Here is an 18,191-nt window from a genome sequence, read left to right on the forward strand (position 1 = left end):
TCGAGTGATACTTGTGGTTCAGGAACCACCTTGTTTTTGTTGTTGGTGTATGAGGTGATATGATATAAAGAGTGCTGGTGATAACAAAACTGCAAAGCAGCCATTGGTACAAGCTATTAGCTATTGAATTAGCCCCTCAACATCACCACCCCCACTAACATCTTGGAATCAATCTTGATTCATATATGCTATAATTGTAATACATATGGGCAATTCTGTTAAATTATCATCCTTTTTGGCCCCCCCCCCCATGTATGCCCATTGTTATTTTACTTCAACTGCCCCAGTCGAGATCACTTGAGAGTATTTTTCACAAGAAGTACAAAACAGAAATACAATTTTTGGGAAGGTCCGAAATATAGGGGGTGGACATATTTTGTGGAATTTTCAAGTTATCTTGACTGGATAGACATTTGATAAAAGACTGAATCTTTTGGGAAAATACCATGTGTCATCTTTTCAATTGATCTGCATAGGAGAGCGTCAGGTGTACAACCTTCAGCCGTTCACTGGGGATGATTTCAACATTCGTTCTCTGTCTGATCGCATCCATGACTTGAGCCATTTGACACATCTCTACCCAGAGAAACCAAAGGACACAGCTTTTGGACAGTATTACACCAATGAGCGTAAGTTGTTTAACTGTGTTTTTACAAGGTCATCCATATAATAAACAAATGCATGGAATATAATGACAGAATTAAGGTCCAATGCAGCTTTCTTGAAGCTCTACCTTTCTCACTTTATATTCAAAGTGATTAAGTTTTTGTATTTATTTGAATTGTAAAAATATTGTTATTACAATTGAAAGGAAGTAAATAAAGTATGGTAACCTCAATGTATATTTGAACAAGCATGCCAAGCATTAACCTCGGAATAATTGATTTTCTAGCAACTTTCAGCCAGTACTCTAGATTTTTGTGAACTTTTGTACCAGAGGTGTTATAAACTTTATGCCAAGTGATACAAAAAAAAAAGAATTATTGAAAATGGTTTTGGAAAATTTTGAAAGTTCAGTTGAAAATGAGTTTACCTCTTGAAGTAATCAAAAACTGCTTACAAAATACTAATTTAAAATCACTATATCTCATCGTGTGATCTTTTATACAAAAAATATTCTCTTTTTTTGTTTGTTTTAGCAGAGGCACCTTCACAGGGTGATGGTGGCTATGTACCAACATCTCTGGTCAGTCATATCCCTCACATGCCTGGGTAAGGATGTTCATTCATATTGTCATTTGATTTGGTTGTTTGATATTGATCGCCGAGATAGATCAGTGATGATTCATAGGGAAACTACATTTTATCATGTGAATTTTAAACTATCCTGTAGGAAGATTCTTAGTTTGTGGAATATAAACTTCAATATCAAATAAGTTATTTCAAAGTGCAGTATGAATTATGCTATAGAAAAGTACATGTAGTTGCAGTATATTGAATACCATAATAACTTTATAACAATTTCATTATGTAGGTAGTATTCCCTGGACACAGTTGATTACCTCCATAACAAACAAGCTCATCCGACAGAACCCCCAGATTTAGTTCTTGATTAACTTTGTCTTTAGCTTAGTGGTATTTTATATCATACTTATGTATTATTTTTTCTGGTTAAATATCATTGGCTTTGAGAGGGGATCAATAAAAAGGTAAATTGCCAATTTCTCTACTGCCAACTCGTCCACTCACCACATGGTCTAATTTCATTTAGTCTTATGCAATTCTATCCATCAGCATTTCGTCTAACAACCATTTGGTCCAATCATCACTTTGTATAATCACCAGTTCGTCTATGACCATTTCATCTCATAACCAGTTGGTCTAATATCCATTTCATTTTCGTTCATTTCGTACAATTAACACTTAGTCCAATTAGACCAAATGGAAAGGACTAAATGGCTATTGGACCAACTGGTAATTAGACGAAATGATGAGTGGACGAATTGGCATTTAGACCAAGAGGATAGTGGACGAACTGATGGTAGACCAATGATAGTAGACGAGTTGGCAATTGGACGAATTGGCATTATACAAATTGGAAATAAACCAATAAAAATGACCTATTCAATTTTTAGATACAGGGAAGATGCACCGAATGTACCAGCTTCTTTGGTCAGTCACATCCCTCACACACCTGGGTAAGAATGTTGATTTATATAATATAGTAAAGTTTTTCTTCTCCTTCCTTCCTTCCTTCCTTCCTTTTTACCCTTCCCTTCCCCTTCCTTCCTTCCTACTTTCCCTCTTCAAAGAAATTTATAATCCTGTGCGGCATGTATGGATTTTCTTTTCTTTTTTTCTATTTTCTTTAAATCCATCAGTAACATTAAAAACAGATACAAGTGGGGCTACGATCTCAAATGACTTTGAACGTCATCCATTGAAATGACCACCCAAGTGTTTGTATGTATATATAAAAAATATGTGGCAAATGGCTCTGGGAATAAATGTGTAATTGCTGAGAAATGAGCAAAATAAGCATGGAATTCCAAAAAATGTTGAGAATTTTTCCAAGCTATAATAATATGCTGTCCCACGTATGCCTTTTTGTGTTGGTGATCGACAGAATTATTGGTTTTAGCCAAGATTTCATGATATCTTAAAGATAAGTTTATTTCAATATACCAGATTTAGATCTATGGTATTATGGTGGCAATTAAAGGGGAAGTTCACCCTGAAAAAAACTTTGTTGTAAAAATAGCAGAAAAAATAGTAAAAAATATTGGTGAAGGTTTGAGGAAAATCCGTTAAAGAATAAGAAAGTTATTAGAGTTCAAAGTTTTGGATTTGTGACGTCATAAACGAGCAGCTGCCCCATGTGTTATGTAATATAAAATGCATGAATTTCAAATTTTATATGGTTCCTGATGACTTAATTTTGTTTTCTATTCATGATCGGGTGTGAAATGATTTGTCTATTGATATACAAAAGATACAGTAAAAACCATTTCCAATTTTCTGAGAAAATGACATTTCATTGATTTTTTACCATTCGCTATGTAGGAATGCTGCTCGCATATGACGTCACAAATCAAATAATTGAGATTCTAATAACTTTTTAATTATTTGATGAATTTTTCTCAAACCTTCGGCAATATTTTTTATTATTTTTTCTGCTATTTTTACAATAAACTTTTTGTCAGGGTGAACTTCCCCTTTAAACCATGATTCTAAAGACTTTCTCATAAAATATTTTTTTGCTGCAACTACTTTATTTTACCTTCAATATAATTTTTCTATCCATAATGCCTTACATATTTCTTTTTTTGTTCATCACTTTATTCAATATTCAAAATCAAACAAAGGAACATAGGTGTATACATAATAAAAAGGAAATAAGCCCAGATCATGAACTAATAAATTACATGCAGGGCAGCAGAGGTAAATTACAGAGAAAACAAATCACAATATAAACATTTACAAAAAACAATGATAACAAGATATAGAAGATCAAGTTATGAGCAAAAAAAGAAGAAAGAATTGAGGGGTTACGTATTTAAAAGAAATTTACAAACACATCATTAAGGCATGTGTGAGGAAAACGCACAAATTTGACTGACAATATATCTCATGAGTTGAGCATGTCTATAACAATGCATAAGATAACCTTATATTTAACTGCAATTTGTAGTGTGAGTATAAGTACCGGCAAAGTTCAATGAATGTAGAATGGCAAAACATTGCAGCATGAATATAAAAATGAGAAAGACAGAGACAAGAAAAGAGTCATTAAAGGGAACCCAAACAAAAGAAGAAAAGCTGTCCTATCTGAAAGAGCAAAATGAGAGGAACAATCCAGAGCTAGTCCTATCGAAATTGCCGACAAAATAAGCAAGCCATGGACGCCAAAAAAAGTCCACTGCACTCTCCATGGGATCCCCAAACTGGCCAACACGCTCCAGAACCACAGACCCAGCGGACAACTCCCCACCTGCTCCGCACACAACCCTCAAATCCTCCCCACTATCCCTCTAATCTGAAACAAAGGGGAAAATCTGTGCACAAAAAAATGGAGAGCCGCCTACAAAATCAGCTATTCCGTAGCATGTCCGCCAATCAAAATACTCCATATTGCACCAGATTGCACAATTTGACTCTGAAAGATTGGGGGATGGACACCTTATCCCTACCCTCTCTCTGCTCAATTTGACTTGGTCACTTCCCTCCATCACACCATTGGTGATTTCAGGATTTTTTTTGGGGCTAACCACTTGCATCCCTGTAGATAAATTATTTTGTTTGTCGAATTTTTGCCATATGAGTTGCTGTGACCTGTGAGACACTTGTACATTGAACCTTGATGGGTTAAAGGGATCATTTCATTTTGTGAGCAGCTGATTTAAAAGATTCTCAAGCCAAGATAAAACATGTGTTTGAGTGCTTGTATTTGTCCTAGAAACATTGAAACAGACCACAATATAGGATGAAAAACTCTAATTTAGACACAAGTAGCAATTTATTAGCCTGATTTTTAGAACCGTCTCTAAGGCGCTTTCAGCTTATGCCTAGTTTTCTCATAATCAAAACGTCTGTTGGCTGTGTTGACTGCCTTCAGCTGTGTGTATCTCCCATGCATACACTATTATTAGCTGCACTGTACAGTCAGTGTACCTTGTAGCACTGTATGTAGGTCATGCTGGGTTCATCCAGAGTTTATGTATTGTAGTGTACAGATTCGCTGTATACGCGTAGTCTGTGAAACCAACTCCCAATTATTTTCAACTTTGGTTTACATCTCCAAAGTTTTAAAATAGTTCCTGTCTATATATTACTTTGAAACTTTGGGGATGTTATTTTGAAACTAAACGCCTCAGGTTTAGTCCGTTTTCAAGAACCAATACCGGTATGAGAATTTTTTTTTAATCAGAACAAAGTGCAATTATCACTTTAACACTCCAATGGAATAAAAAATCTTGAAGATTTATTTGTATATACCCCTCAAACAATCCTATTCAATGTTCCCAAGTTAGGTTTACTTTGTTTAAAGGTCTTTTCTCTTTCCTTATTGATGCAGTGGATCAGGCAATCCTCGTAGCCACGAGATGGGTAACCGTGAACCATTGTCACCCCCCTCTCAGAACCAATTAGCTGCCACCGCAATGGAGGCAAGACATGAGTAAGTAGGCTCCAGGGATGGTATTCAATTTAAAGTATAAATGGAATAAGTATGTTACTAACATTTTATTTGGCTAAACAAACTGCTTAAACGTATATTCAGATGTTTGTCAATTTAAGCAAAATACTTACTAATAACCATTGTGGTGTCATGAAGTATAAGCCAAATAAATGGGCATTGTATGTATCCAGCTGTGCGCAGGATATGCCTTAGCATACATTATGTATATTGTAAACAGCACTTTAGCCAGACTTAAGCCTGGTAGGGGGCCGACTTAGATTTAAGCAAAATGTTATAGAAAAAATGTCAATTAGATAGCAAAGATTGGTAAGTATTTGACTTGACTTAAGTAGAATATTGAGTGAAATGATTCAAATTCTTGCTTTACCCTGAATAGACTGGGCTATTTCGACGGCAACAAAGAAGACTGGGGGGGCTGAATCAGCCCCCCCCCCCCTCCTTATGATCTCGCCCGTCGATCGTGCAATCGCGAGGAAAAATAAGATCAAATTCTGTATAAAATCTCATCGCTAATTAATTGTACTAATTTATGCATAAAATCAAGTTTGCTGTAATCAACCAAATAATGCCCTTGAGATGTTAATTTTTGGTTCACAGGCTATTTATAGAAATATGATCAAATGTGCTTTAAAAAAATTATAACATCACATTTATTTTCTTATGATTTTTATTGTTTTTTGTTTTTTAATGTTTTTTTAATGGAAATTGTCTGGGACTTTATTTTGACCATAAACAAGATGAAATTAATTTTATTTAATCATTAAAATTAAAAATATTGAAACATTTATGAATTTTTTGCTAAAACACTATTTGTATTTGTACACAAATCCATGTTCTTTAGCAATTTTCGGTCTGCATGCATTTATAAACTGTTGCATAATTTAGAAATCTAAAAAAAGTTGCGCGAGACTTGAAAGTAAAAAGTCAGTGAGTGACGCGGGAAAAAAATTGTGCGACGGATTTATCGAAAAAAATGTTGAGGGGGGGGGGCTAAATCAGCCCCCAGTCTTATTAGGGTTATGCATTGAATTGAATACGGGTCCATGTCTGTAAAATAGGCCTGAGTCATATCGATTATTTTGAAAACCGGTCTTTAACAGCTTTAATTTCATCGAACATCGATGCATCGAATTTGGAAGGAGGGAAAATCAAGTCAATTTTTTTGCTCTGGCTGTCGATGCACACAAGCAGATGACAGAGCAAAGTTCGTTTGTAATTTCCGTGATAACAAAAAAAAAAGGACCAATGCAGAATACTTCCCAAAATATCTTAAACAATGATATTTGCAGATGACAACATTTACGTTCAAATGAAACAATATTAAAGACATGAATCACGCAGAGTCGATCCGAATGATTTTGGGTCAACTAGCAATCGCAGTCCAGACTCGCACACACTACAGCCCTGTACACTCACTCTCCTGAAACGACAGGCGTGCTTGCTGGCCAACAAGTTCTATACCAGCGGAGAACACTGCAGGGTTCCCAGTCCTTGAGGGAAATCAGAGAAAAATTATTTTTTATTTTTCCAGTCAGGGAAAAATTTGGGAATTAGATAAAAAATACCTCAAATCAGGGATTTTTAATCAGCCCAAAAGTCGAAAGCAAGGTAGTCGGTCAGACTCTGTTATATTTTGTTGCATATGAAAACATCATCCATTGAATGACTGGTTATGGTGGTACTAATTACAGGGTTCCCACAGCCCATCAGGGAAGTCAGGGAAAATTATTTTACTTTTTTCTAGTCATGGAAAGTCAGGGAATTTGATAAAAAATACCTCAAATCAGGGGAAAATGCCTAAAATGAGGGAAAAATCAGGGAATTTTGATCGGCTTAAATGTCGAAAGCACGGTAGTCAGTCAGACTCTGTTATATTTTGTTGCATATCAAAACATCATCCATTGATTGACTGGTTATGGTGGTACTAATTACAGGGTTCCCAGCCCATCAGGGTAATCGGGGAAAATTATTTTACTTTTTTCCAGTCAGGGAAAAATCAGGGAAATTGATAAAAAATACCTCAAGTCAGGGAAAAATGCCTGAAATGAGGAAAAAATCAGGGAATTTTGATCGGCCCAAATGTTGAAAGCACGGTAGTCAGTCAGACCCTTGTTATATTTTGTTGCATATCAAAACATCATCCATTGAATGACTGGTTATGGTGGTACTAATTACAGGGTTCCCAGCCCATCAGGGAAAATTATTTTACTTTTTTCTAGTCAGGGAAAATCAGGGAATTTGATAAAAAATACCTCGAATCAGGGAAAAATGCCTCAAATGAGGGAAAAATCAGGGAATTTTGATCAGCTAAAATGTTGAAAGCACGGTAGTCAGTCAGACTCTTGTTATATTTTGTTGCATATCAAAACATCATCCATTGAATGACTGGTTACGGTAGTTATGGGTATGTTTGATGGCTGTATGGGGAGAAGGGAGGCCATTACATGCCTGTATAATAGTACTAATTAGTTTTACATTAGTGTTTTTATAATGAAAATACATGTAATTCACTGCAACAACTTAAAGAACATGGGGAACTGGGAATTGGTTTAAATAATTATCAGGGAATGTTAAAATTTCATCAAGGAAAAATTCGGGAATTTCGTTTTCTTGAAAAGCAGGGAACCCTGTAATTAGTTTTACAACTTGCGAAAACATGCGAAACTGGGAATGGGTTTAAATAATTATCAGGGAATTTTAAAACTTCATCAGGGAATTTTGTTTTCTTGAAAAGCTGGGAATCCTGCACTGTAACTTGCCTGAGATGAAGTTGGATCCAAAATGAGCTACAAATTGATGGGAATAAATATCATACGTAATTTTCTCTGGATGGTCATGTGAATTGGTATTCTATGCTGATATAACGATTGTGAGGATATATTGTGGAATATGAGTTATTACGATGTTCGAGAATTAATCCTGATATAATCCATTTTAAATTTTAGACACAATTGCACAAGTGCAGAGCAAGCGATCAAAATAAATACAAGTATCTCGGATCGAGCTCTAAATTTATATAAATAATTATTGGATGTTAAATAATTATGATTTAATAAGATTGTATGGCTATACTAAAAATATTTACATTGTTAGCATAGTATGTTATGTTCATATGGAAGTATTAATACTGTCATTTTTATTTTATTCCATCTCTGGACGTCTCCGAGAAAAGAAGCACAATGCGCATGTGCGTTGACGTATGACATATTTTTCATTCATGGATTCAGAACCCAAAGTTGGTCACAAACGATCTTCAAAATGATGGGAAAAAATATCACGTAATTTTCTCTGTTTTGTCATGTAAAATGGTATTATATGGTGATATTGCGATGGTGAGAAGAGTTTCTGCATTTTGACAATGTTCGAGAATCAATCCTGACATATTTTTTTTTAGACAAGTGCGCTCACCCACGTCACGTTGATTGCGATGTGATGTCCGTCATTTAAAATTGAAACGAAATACATATGTTTCACTTCAAGCTCTAAATTAATATTAAATGATTATTAATTTATTATATGCAAATTATTGTTAAAATATTATGATTAAATAATGTGCTATGGTCATGATATTAATATTGTTCATGAAAGCAAGGTTTATTTTACGTTGATCACGTCATAATTTTCTGGTTTGAGCAATACTGTGCATGCGCGATCGATGACGATGAGTTCCATTCACGAAATAAACTTCAAATTAATGGTGAATTGGCAGTATAATTACACGGTTTCATTTTGGGGGAATATAAATCAAGTAGTAGTTAAGTTAGACATTACTGTTTATTTTGATGATTGTGTGTACCAAACGAAACGGCCAGCCGTATTTCTTCCCTTCACGCTCATGTTTTTTTTTTTTTTTGATGCACCGATTTTGCAAAATCTGCACTGATGCTCGATGACATCGATCGAACACCGATTTTGATATTGATTCAACTCAGGCTTTATAATGTAAATACACAAAAAAGTTTCCATAGTTAATGGACCTCTGAAATTATATATTATAATATAGTTCTATATGAAATCAAGTCACCAAGACGGAAAATATTCTCAGAACAATATCCCCTACCAGTATGTTCAGTGTTTGTACTGTTCCTGCAAGACTTGATAACAGGACGTATACTTCTAGATGTGAACTTTAATGCCTGATAAGTCACAAATGAAGAAGTCAAATAGTTGCAACCAGCAATAATACTCTTGTGGCTATAGGAAAATGGAAAGATTTTTAAACTGGAAGTTTTGTAAACCAGAGATCAAATGCTCCTTTATGGTCAAACAGGGGTACAATTTGCTCTATAGTTCATTTGGGCTTGGGCCATTCTCAGAAGTCAAAATTCTATAAGAGTGTGTTGTGATTCCATACGAAGACGTGCCAACTGCAAACAGAAGGAGCTGAATGTGTAGCTATTTATCTTCATCATTGGCCCCAATTCCAGGCATGATATTCTCCCAATTAAAATTGGAATTCTGATTTTTTTAATAATTTTATTTAAGTTTCTTTTTTAACATGAAATCCTTTGCCCAAGAACATATTTTAAATATAAAAATACAGGATTTATCACATACATGGCATGTTCGTTAACAATATGTTTTTAGTCAGCATTCCACTCGTTTATCGTAATAAAATGCATTTTAGTGCTTACTCTTGTGAATTTTTTTGTCCCCATTCACATTGTATATAATAGTGTTAGGGCTTTTGGAGGCCATTTTGAATATCAAAATACAGGATTGATCACATACATGACATAACAAATGATATATATCATTAGCAATCATGTTTTTAGACATTAATTCACTCATAGATCATTATTACTTGCATTTTAGTGCTCACTTTTGTGAAAATTAATTTTCCCCATTTATATTGTACAGGGGTCTATGGTGGCCATTTTGAATATCAAGAAAATAAATATTTTTTTTTAAATCATTTTTTGAGAGAGTAATTCTCTCCGGCAGCACAATATCATGTACTTTATAGCCAATGTGTGGACAATTTTATGATTTTCATTGGTAATTTGAATATTTTGGCGGCCATATTGGATTTTGCCAATTTGCACAAAATGCTCAAGGTTACACGTGTGGCATCATTCAGATTCAGAATCAGCACCCTTGAATTGACAAGAAACTATCAAAAACATTGTATATCTAAAAAACAAGGTTCGACCCCTTCTATCCTGGACTATATGTAAGAGCTTGTAACCACTACCGGTGACTTTGCGACCCTTGGCTATTTTTCATATTTTTTTTTCAGAGGGGAATATCATGCCTGCAATTCATAAAGGTGGTTTTGAATCCATGGTTGAAATCATGGTTCATGTCTTGATTACGCTTAATTCAACATGTATATTGAGAAAGTGTTGGAGGCTGTCTTATTATACATGTATCCGCTGCATTGAGCCTAATCAAGGCATGATATCTTGTGACTTCAGGCCATTCTGTCTAATATCATAATTATATGATTTATTATATATTGTATATTTATTATGTAGTATAATTTTTTTCATATTGAGTCATGTGAGGGTAATTCAAGAGGGGCAGTTTTAGGTTGTTTAGTTCCTGGTTGATTAAGTTTTTACGCATATTACATTAGATTATCAATGAATTACTGTATCTTGTTGGTACATTACCTCATATTTTTTGTAATGTTAACTGTTTATATCTGAAGTTTTTTGTTTGTCTGCAGTGCTATCAGTAAGCGCTGACCTTTGACCTAGAGGGTGGCCTGTGATCTCTAGCTAGAGGTCACTTACCAATCATCAACATAAGGGCAAGAGTTTTTTTTCATATCAAGAACTGTTGGGATGATGGAGTGTGCACCAATGCACATTTCATAGTGATCATCATCTACCCCAAAACAACCAGGATGAGATTTTTTTGTCAGGTTGTTCTTTTGTAAAGTGTCATCTGAACTGTTTGTATGACCTACCAAAGAGCAGCCACCCAGTCTTGATCGAAGGGCTATGGAGAAAAGCTTTAAGATGAATCAACTGGAATGGACTGCCCTTTTGAAGATTGTGTTTGGTTCTAGCTAGAGATTTATGGTGACCAATCAAGCCTGGTGAAGGTCAGTGATTACTGCCCAGCTCACTGAAGCATTTTATTTTGGTGAGTTTGGGAGAAGGGCATGTAGGGAGTCTGAGTCTGATGCTAATGCTGCTCAAGGGACTTGTGTGCGGAAGAAGGGCACAACACACACACTCTGGAAGAAGCCTTTCCGCAAGAAGGCCTATTTGGGAAGGAGACTATTTTCCCAGCTGCCCTTAGTCTGTTGTGTCCTTTTTCCTTGAATACAATGCTTCAAATTTGATGAATTGATGAAATTTGATAAATATTTTTTTGGATTTTGTGCTTTGCTTTGCTTTGCTAAATATTGTGGTTTTTTTTTACCATGCCAGTCAATTAATTCTTCCATATAGTGTTGTGATTTTCATAGAGTTATATTGAATCCAGCTCAGTACTAAGCTAATAATGATTTTTTTTCTTTATTAATGTTTCCCAATATCTTTCTGTTTCTTAACATTCAATTTAAAATGTTATGATTTTTTTCAAGAGGTCTTGCAATGCAGTAACCCAGGGAGCTCCGGCCCGCTGCCGGAGCCCAGGAGCTTGATTTATGGTCTAAATATTTCTCCAAATGAATTGTGAAAACAGAAATTATGCGCTTACCACGATTATATGGATGAAGGTCTAACGAGTGGCAGTTTCCTGACATCTGGGCACAGACTGGAACCTCAAAAAAAACCCGTCTCGATTGGCCATTTTTGTTATGAATTGTAACAAATGGCCGATCGAGACTGGGGTAGAAGGAGAGAACTTTTCGTTTTTTTGAGGTTCCAGTTTGTGCCCAGATGTAAGGAAACTGCCACTCGTTAGACCTTCATCCATATAATCGTGGTAAGTGCATAATTTCTGTTTTCACAATTCATGTGGAGAAATATTTAGACCATAAATCACCCTAGTCCCGTGAGTATGGTAAAATACACGGTAAGCCCCTGGGCTCCCGCCCGCTGTGCGGGCGGGAGCTCCCTGGGTTAGCAATGCAGCAGTCATTTCCATAAACATATATAATATCCACTATCCAGTGATGACTCTATTTGTGATAACTCTGTCCTTACATACTTGTAGGATATATGTCATCACCAGTTCATGGAGCGTGCCTTCTGACCTACATATAAATTGTACAAATTTTCGATCTTGAGATCCACTCTGATTCAAAATTTCTATAGTGCTAACTTTAACTTAACCAATTTGGCTCATGGATGAGATCACTGGGATGTTGAAATCTGAGCCGTACCAGGTGTTTTTTTTGGGTTTTTTTGGGGGGGGTTTTCTCAAAGAGTATGACTTTGTGCAGGCTTTAAATTTATAGCTATGTTCTATTATTTAATGTACTCTCTAAATTAGTGTATAAACGGATTACTTGCAGCGTGCCCATATTGTGCCACGTGGTCTGATAAGGCATACTTCGTGAAAATAGGAAAACCTATGTGCTGAAATGTTGAATGACAATCGCAGGCACTGTCAAAATATAATGCATATTGCTACTGCAGAAGAAAAAATGTTTTCATTAAATTTTGCCTTTCTTTACTGCATTTTCGCACATATATAACATTAAAAAGTAAAATCATCAAGCCATGACATGTATTATTTAAACTGATGGAAATGACATAATCTAGACTTTTAAATTAAAACCAACCTGCAAATTACTGTTCTGAAAAGAGATGGTGTTTAGATGGTGATTATCTATGAATCTAGTTCATAAACCTTGTGTGCAAAAGGCATTTTTTTGGTGAAAACGGTGACAATGGATATATGACATGTATTTACATACATATTTATATAAATCGGTCTTCATTTCTTGCAACTGCATGTAAAAAAAAGTTGGATTATTGATGAATAAAGAAATGGTTGACAATAATATATCCAACATCCTGACTAAGATTGAAAATTGTAATGATTAAAACGATAAAACATGAAATTTAAAAAGTGTTGGTAAGATGCCCTGGGGCTTGCTATGCATGCAAATACGTATCGTCATTGGAGACAAATTTTCAAAGATGAAAAATAACGAAATACAGATAAGAGCAACCAGTTAATTCTCATTGATTTTGAAAGTTACTAAATAAGGAATTGTTTTATGCAGAAAAAAGTATTTCAACAAATATTGTTTTGTAACATATTTGTAGCTATCAAGTTGTGCAATCACAAATTATATCTGATTTCTCTGTTTTGTTTTCTTCTCTTTATTTCTTGTTGCTATTGTTGTGAAGTCCCCAGGATGATTTGCAAATCCTCGAAGACTACGACGACGGCCCCCAAGCCGATCTCATGGAGGATATTTTTCGGTGGAGCGCAGAAACGTTCAGGCCTGGAGAGTGAAGGTGGAACTGGAATAGATTGAGAGAAGGAGATCCAAGGACCAGAGATTAAATCACAGACTTTTGAGACTTTGAATTTATTTCAAGTATATTTAAATTCAAATAAATTGTAAAATTGTACTTCAGCTCGTGATCATAATAATTTCCAAGACCAGTGAAATTCCAATGTAATTTAATTACTTGGGTACATGTTTCATTAATCATTGAAATAAGTTTTGTTTTAGCAAAACCGGCTGGCTGTTGTTATATCTAAACAAGGAAATCGCCCCTTCGTTCCCTCCTAACACACTTAGTCAGGGAAGGGGGAAAACCTGAAAAGTTCACTGAGGGGCCCTGTTTAATGTTCAAACATGAAAACAATCCTAGAGGATTACCAAATCCCTTCAGAGCATGCACATCCACTATCAAACGCATGTAAACCATATTTTATTTCTGATTGAAAATCTTTAGCGTTATTAGTTGACAATAATGAATTGGAACTCTATAGAGTGTCATTAATTCATTTTCGCGATATATATTTACATGCCTCAATAAACTATTAAATGTTTGTTACATTCTGTCATAATTATCTAATAACGATGTGAATGAAATTTAAAAATCATCTTGTATGATCATCAATCACTATATAATAATATTCAAATCAATACTTACCAACGCATGTGAGTTTTCTCCAACTAAAATAAATGGATTATCATGCAAACTTATGTCATGTTCGACATCTGAAGATTAGCAAACACCGGCTAAAAGAAACATCACAGCTTTCCTTGCTGGTGAAATATATTGACAGAATATTTCTTTATCAAATCTGGAAACATTATGTCCGCTTCCCTATACCAGCCTGCTCAAAGCCATGCCCAACCTAATGCTTCGGGCGTGGTGGGTCATGATCTTTACCTCTTAATCCTTTTTAAACCCCTGAACACTATTACTTTCGATTATCGTGAAATCACTATCAATTGTAAACATTAGTATTTTAAAGCTAAAACATGTTCAAACCAATGTCATTTACATACGTTGCCACGGTAAGGCAGTCACAAATAAATTACTAACAGCAAATGTGTATGTCTACCCTGGTATTCACCTATCAGACATGCGATACACCTGGTTTAACTATCCAGCAAATCATTGATTTGGTAAATCAGTAATAAAATTTGTCATAATTTACAAGCTCCCCATAATAAGTTAAAACAATAAAGGTAAATAGTTAATTTTGAATAACCTCCTGTGACACACGTCATAGACAGGAGCATCATGAATCCCATCCACAGAGAGAAGAGGCGAAACGAGATGATGATGACAACGACAGAGAGAGTGTTATACCTGGTGCTGGTGGTGATAACGTAGTGGTGCTAGGACAGATACATGACACATTGTGACACAATGCTCCTCAACAAACTTGAGAACAAAAAAGGCATTGCTTACTCAAGCAGAGGATTAACTTTGGAGATTTCAATGAGATGCCATTTACATCCAAATCTTGATGACATTTTCATTCACTGGCCAATGTTGGTTCTTGTTCAATTGTAAATAGATATGCTTATTCTACTATTGTGTGGTAAAATGCATGCATGAATTAAAATTTTGTACATATATGAAAAATGTTAATGCTTATGATGGATGAACTCACTACAATGGTCATTGTAAGGGCTTGTTCAAGATGGTGTTACAAAAAGTGCTATGTGGATCTGTTGATATTTTGCGATTTAGCAAAATTCAACTCTTGCAGATGTGGGTATATTTTAGTACTACTATAAGAAGATTGAAACAGTATCTCTGTTTGGTGGAAAATTAAAATTAAGGGTGAATTTGCAGAGCAGGGGTATTTTTTTTGATAGAAATTTCTTCTAAGGTAATATGTGAACATGATCCCATTTCATTTTGTGTACTGACCAATGTGTGGTAATAGAGTGGAATTTGGACAAGACAAAGGTAGAAAAAGTTGTTTGTTTGAAAAGGCAGTATGTATTGAACTTGATAGGTTAGTGGAGAAAGAGTTTCAAATACTGATTTAAGTTTTTGAGTCATAGCTTTACGATTAATCTGCCCATCTTTCTCACTTTTGAATTCAACCCTTCCAAACCGCCAAAATTATTGTCAGGACTTAAAATGTGGGGATCTGTAAATTCCTGGTATGACTTTCTGATCTGTTTACATTAAGTTTGCTTATTTCAAATTGATAGATGTATATTGTCTTGTAAAGCACACAAATTATATGTCTGAATCACAGTGGAATTAATTGATATCATGCTGTAAACTTAATGGCATTTCTTGACCTGTTCTTACCTTGTTAAGGAATTTCAAGCAATGTATATTAAATGATAATCTGACAATATTCATTCTATGTAACGCAAGCTAATACCATCATGAAAGTTCATCTGTGTTGGTTGAAGATAACAAAAAATCAGCTTTTTATAACATCGCGGAGGAAGGCTGCAGTCAAGAGTTCGAAAATTTTGAGTTAGCTCTCCGAGATTTTATTCTTGTGTTAAGATCAAAAACATAACTTTATGTTATAGACTAATACCATTGTGCTCTATGGTAAGGAGCATGAGAGGAAATTCCCCAAATCAACATTTTCACTCTTTTTATTTTGACCTATCATAATATTTGATTTTCCACAACATAGTTTAGATCTTGACTGAAGTTGCTTAATATTGTACTGCATGTGGGGATAATGGAGTCCTAGATTTTTTTATTCATTGTAAAGGAAATTATTAGTTCCTTTAAAAAACATAAAGTATTATGCTTACAGATTCCTTGATTTGCTTTGATTTCAGTGATTCATTAATTTATATAATGACCCAATTTTGATATCTGGAGCCAGTTATAAACTTGTAAGTATTATATTGGAAAATATACTATAACAAAACTTTGGGCTTCTTCCACTCAGCATCTTTTCTTTAATTATTCTGATGGGGGATTAAGAAAGCTGATGTTGTGTCCTTCATGAGGCAAAGTTTACAAATTTTCTACTAGCACTAAATCAGTATTCATACATGTAACTTGGAGCTTTTGTTGAAGGAGATTCAGTCTTTAACTATGTATAAAGTCAGCTGACAAATGTTTTCATTCATCCAGTTCTCCTTGTTTCAAAGTATTACAGGGTAATTTTGATAGTTGCTTGAAATCGATGCAAATTAGAAAATAGAATTAGATGACATGGAGGGATACTATCAAGAAAATAATGCTGAAATGAATAGTAGAATGACAAGTTCTTAGGTGGAATTTTAGGAGGAAAATAGCTTTTGATTCATTTTGAGGAATAATACAACATTGAAATGTTTGATTGGGAGGGATATTAAGAAGAAATAGAAAAGATTTCTACATAATTAACAGTGATAAAAATGATATGAAAATCTACATTGAAGTCTTCCCAGTGTTGATATTTGAAAAAAAAAAAAAAAAAAAAACCATGAAATCATGTAAATGTGAAGTTAAGAACCCTCCAATGCTGCAGTTCATTGATATCATACATGAATAAAGGTTTTTGCAGGTATTGAATTTTTGTCAAAACGGTCAGCATTTCAAAGAAACAATAGTGTTGTAGACATGTAAGAGCTAAGTGATACCTGAGCTAACTTAGCAAAATATAGGAGCATTGCTATATACTGTGAAGACAAAAAGATAATGTCTAAAATGCTGAAAATGGCAATTAAAATAGTCTGCATAAGACAACTTACCATAATTCTAATAATTGTCAATTAAAGTCAAATAATTTTAGACCAAAATATGCACAAGTACATATATGTTAATTACATCTTTATGAAATTTTGCTGAAATAAGATTTCTGTTGCCCCCATAACCAGAAAATAGGTTCATGCAGATTGCTCTGCGTCTGTAATGGGGGTGAAAATAACATGCTTACAGCTTAGGACATATTATATACCTTGCAAATAACTACATGATATCTAGGAGGGTTTATGTTAAACCTAATTGTTGGGGGTTGGCTAAGCCGGGTAATAATAGTATGCAGCGCTAAGCAACATTTGTATTAAGTGCTATATAAATGTTGCATGTTATTATTATTATCATTATTATTATATAATGACCCCCTTGACATGTTTCGAAAAATATTAGTACTGTCAAAGTTCGAATTCATAGTGATATCATTATTTTTTTTCTTATACTGATTAAAATAAATTAATTTCATATTATTTGTGATTGGTACTGTAGACAATGTTCTGTTATAGAATTTCCATTCTTTAGTTTCCATATATTACATAAGAAAACATTTTTATGCCATTGTTTAAATGTGAAGTTGATCAGTAGTTCGAGGGCTGTAACCCCCCCCCCCCCCCCTCTTTGCCTGGACTGTCAATGTTACAAATACCCTTGGACTATTGGAGTTAAACTACAATTTCTTTTTAAAAATGAACATATTTACCTGAAAACTGTTGATTTAGCACCTGTTTGAGCTACCATGACACAAATAGCAATTTGCAATATGTAGTCATATAATAACATGGTAAAAAAAATATTCAGAACGTGTTAAAGAAATTATTCATTTAAACTCACTCTTGCATGTCACCTGATCACCTGTTCTGTAATAAATGTACAGCAACTCTGTTCATACATTCTGGAAGAAAGCATATAAATTCAAATTTGATCTGAAATGCATGCAGAATTGTCCCAATTTATATTGTCATGTGGTCATAAGACTGCTGATGTAGCTGCCATATTCCCCCCCA

General features: G+C 34.5%; 1 protein-coding gene across 1 annotated transcript in view; it reads left to right on the plus strand.

Annotated features, from left to right (window-relative positions):
• LOC129255806 (signal transducer and activator of transcription 5B-like) overlaps positions 1-17,051 on the plus strand; it is a 49,659-nt gene extending 32,608 nt beyond the window's left edge. Inside the window, exons 19-23 of the mRNA XM_064096593.1 lie at positions 477-629; positions 1,140-1,212; positions 2,076-2,138; positions 5,015-5,116; positions 13,396-17,051. Of these exons, the coding sequence (XP_063952663.1) occupies positions 477-629; positions 1,140-1,212; positions 2,076-2,138; positions 5,015-5,116; positions 13,396-13,504 (500 nt within the window). The 3' untranslated portion in view covers positions 13,505-17,051. The remainder of the gene's footprint in view (positions 1-476; positions 630-1,139; positions 1,213-2,075; positions 2,139-5,014; positions 5,117-13,395) is intronic.
• The last annotated feature ends 1,140 nt before the right edge of the window (positions 17,052-18,191 follow it).

This window comes from Lytechinus pictus, chromosome 3, assembly GCF_037042905.1.
Source record: "Lytechinus pictus isolate F3 Inbred chromosome 3, Lp3.0, whole genome shotgun sequence".
Taxonomy (NCBI): Eukaryota; Metazoa; Echinodermata; class Echinoidea; order Temnopleuroida; family Toxopneustidae; genus Lytechinus; species Lytechinus pictus.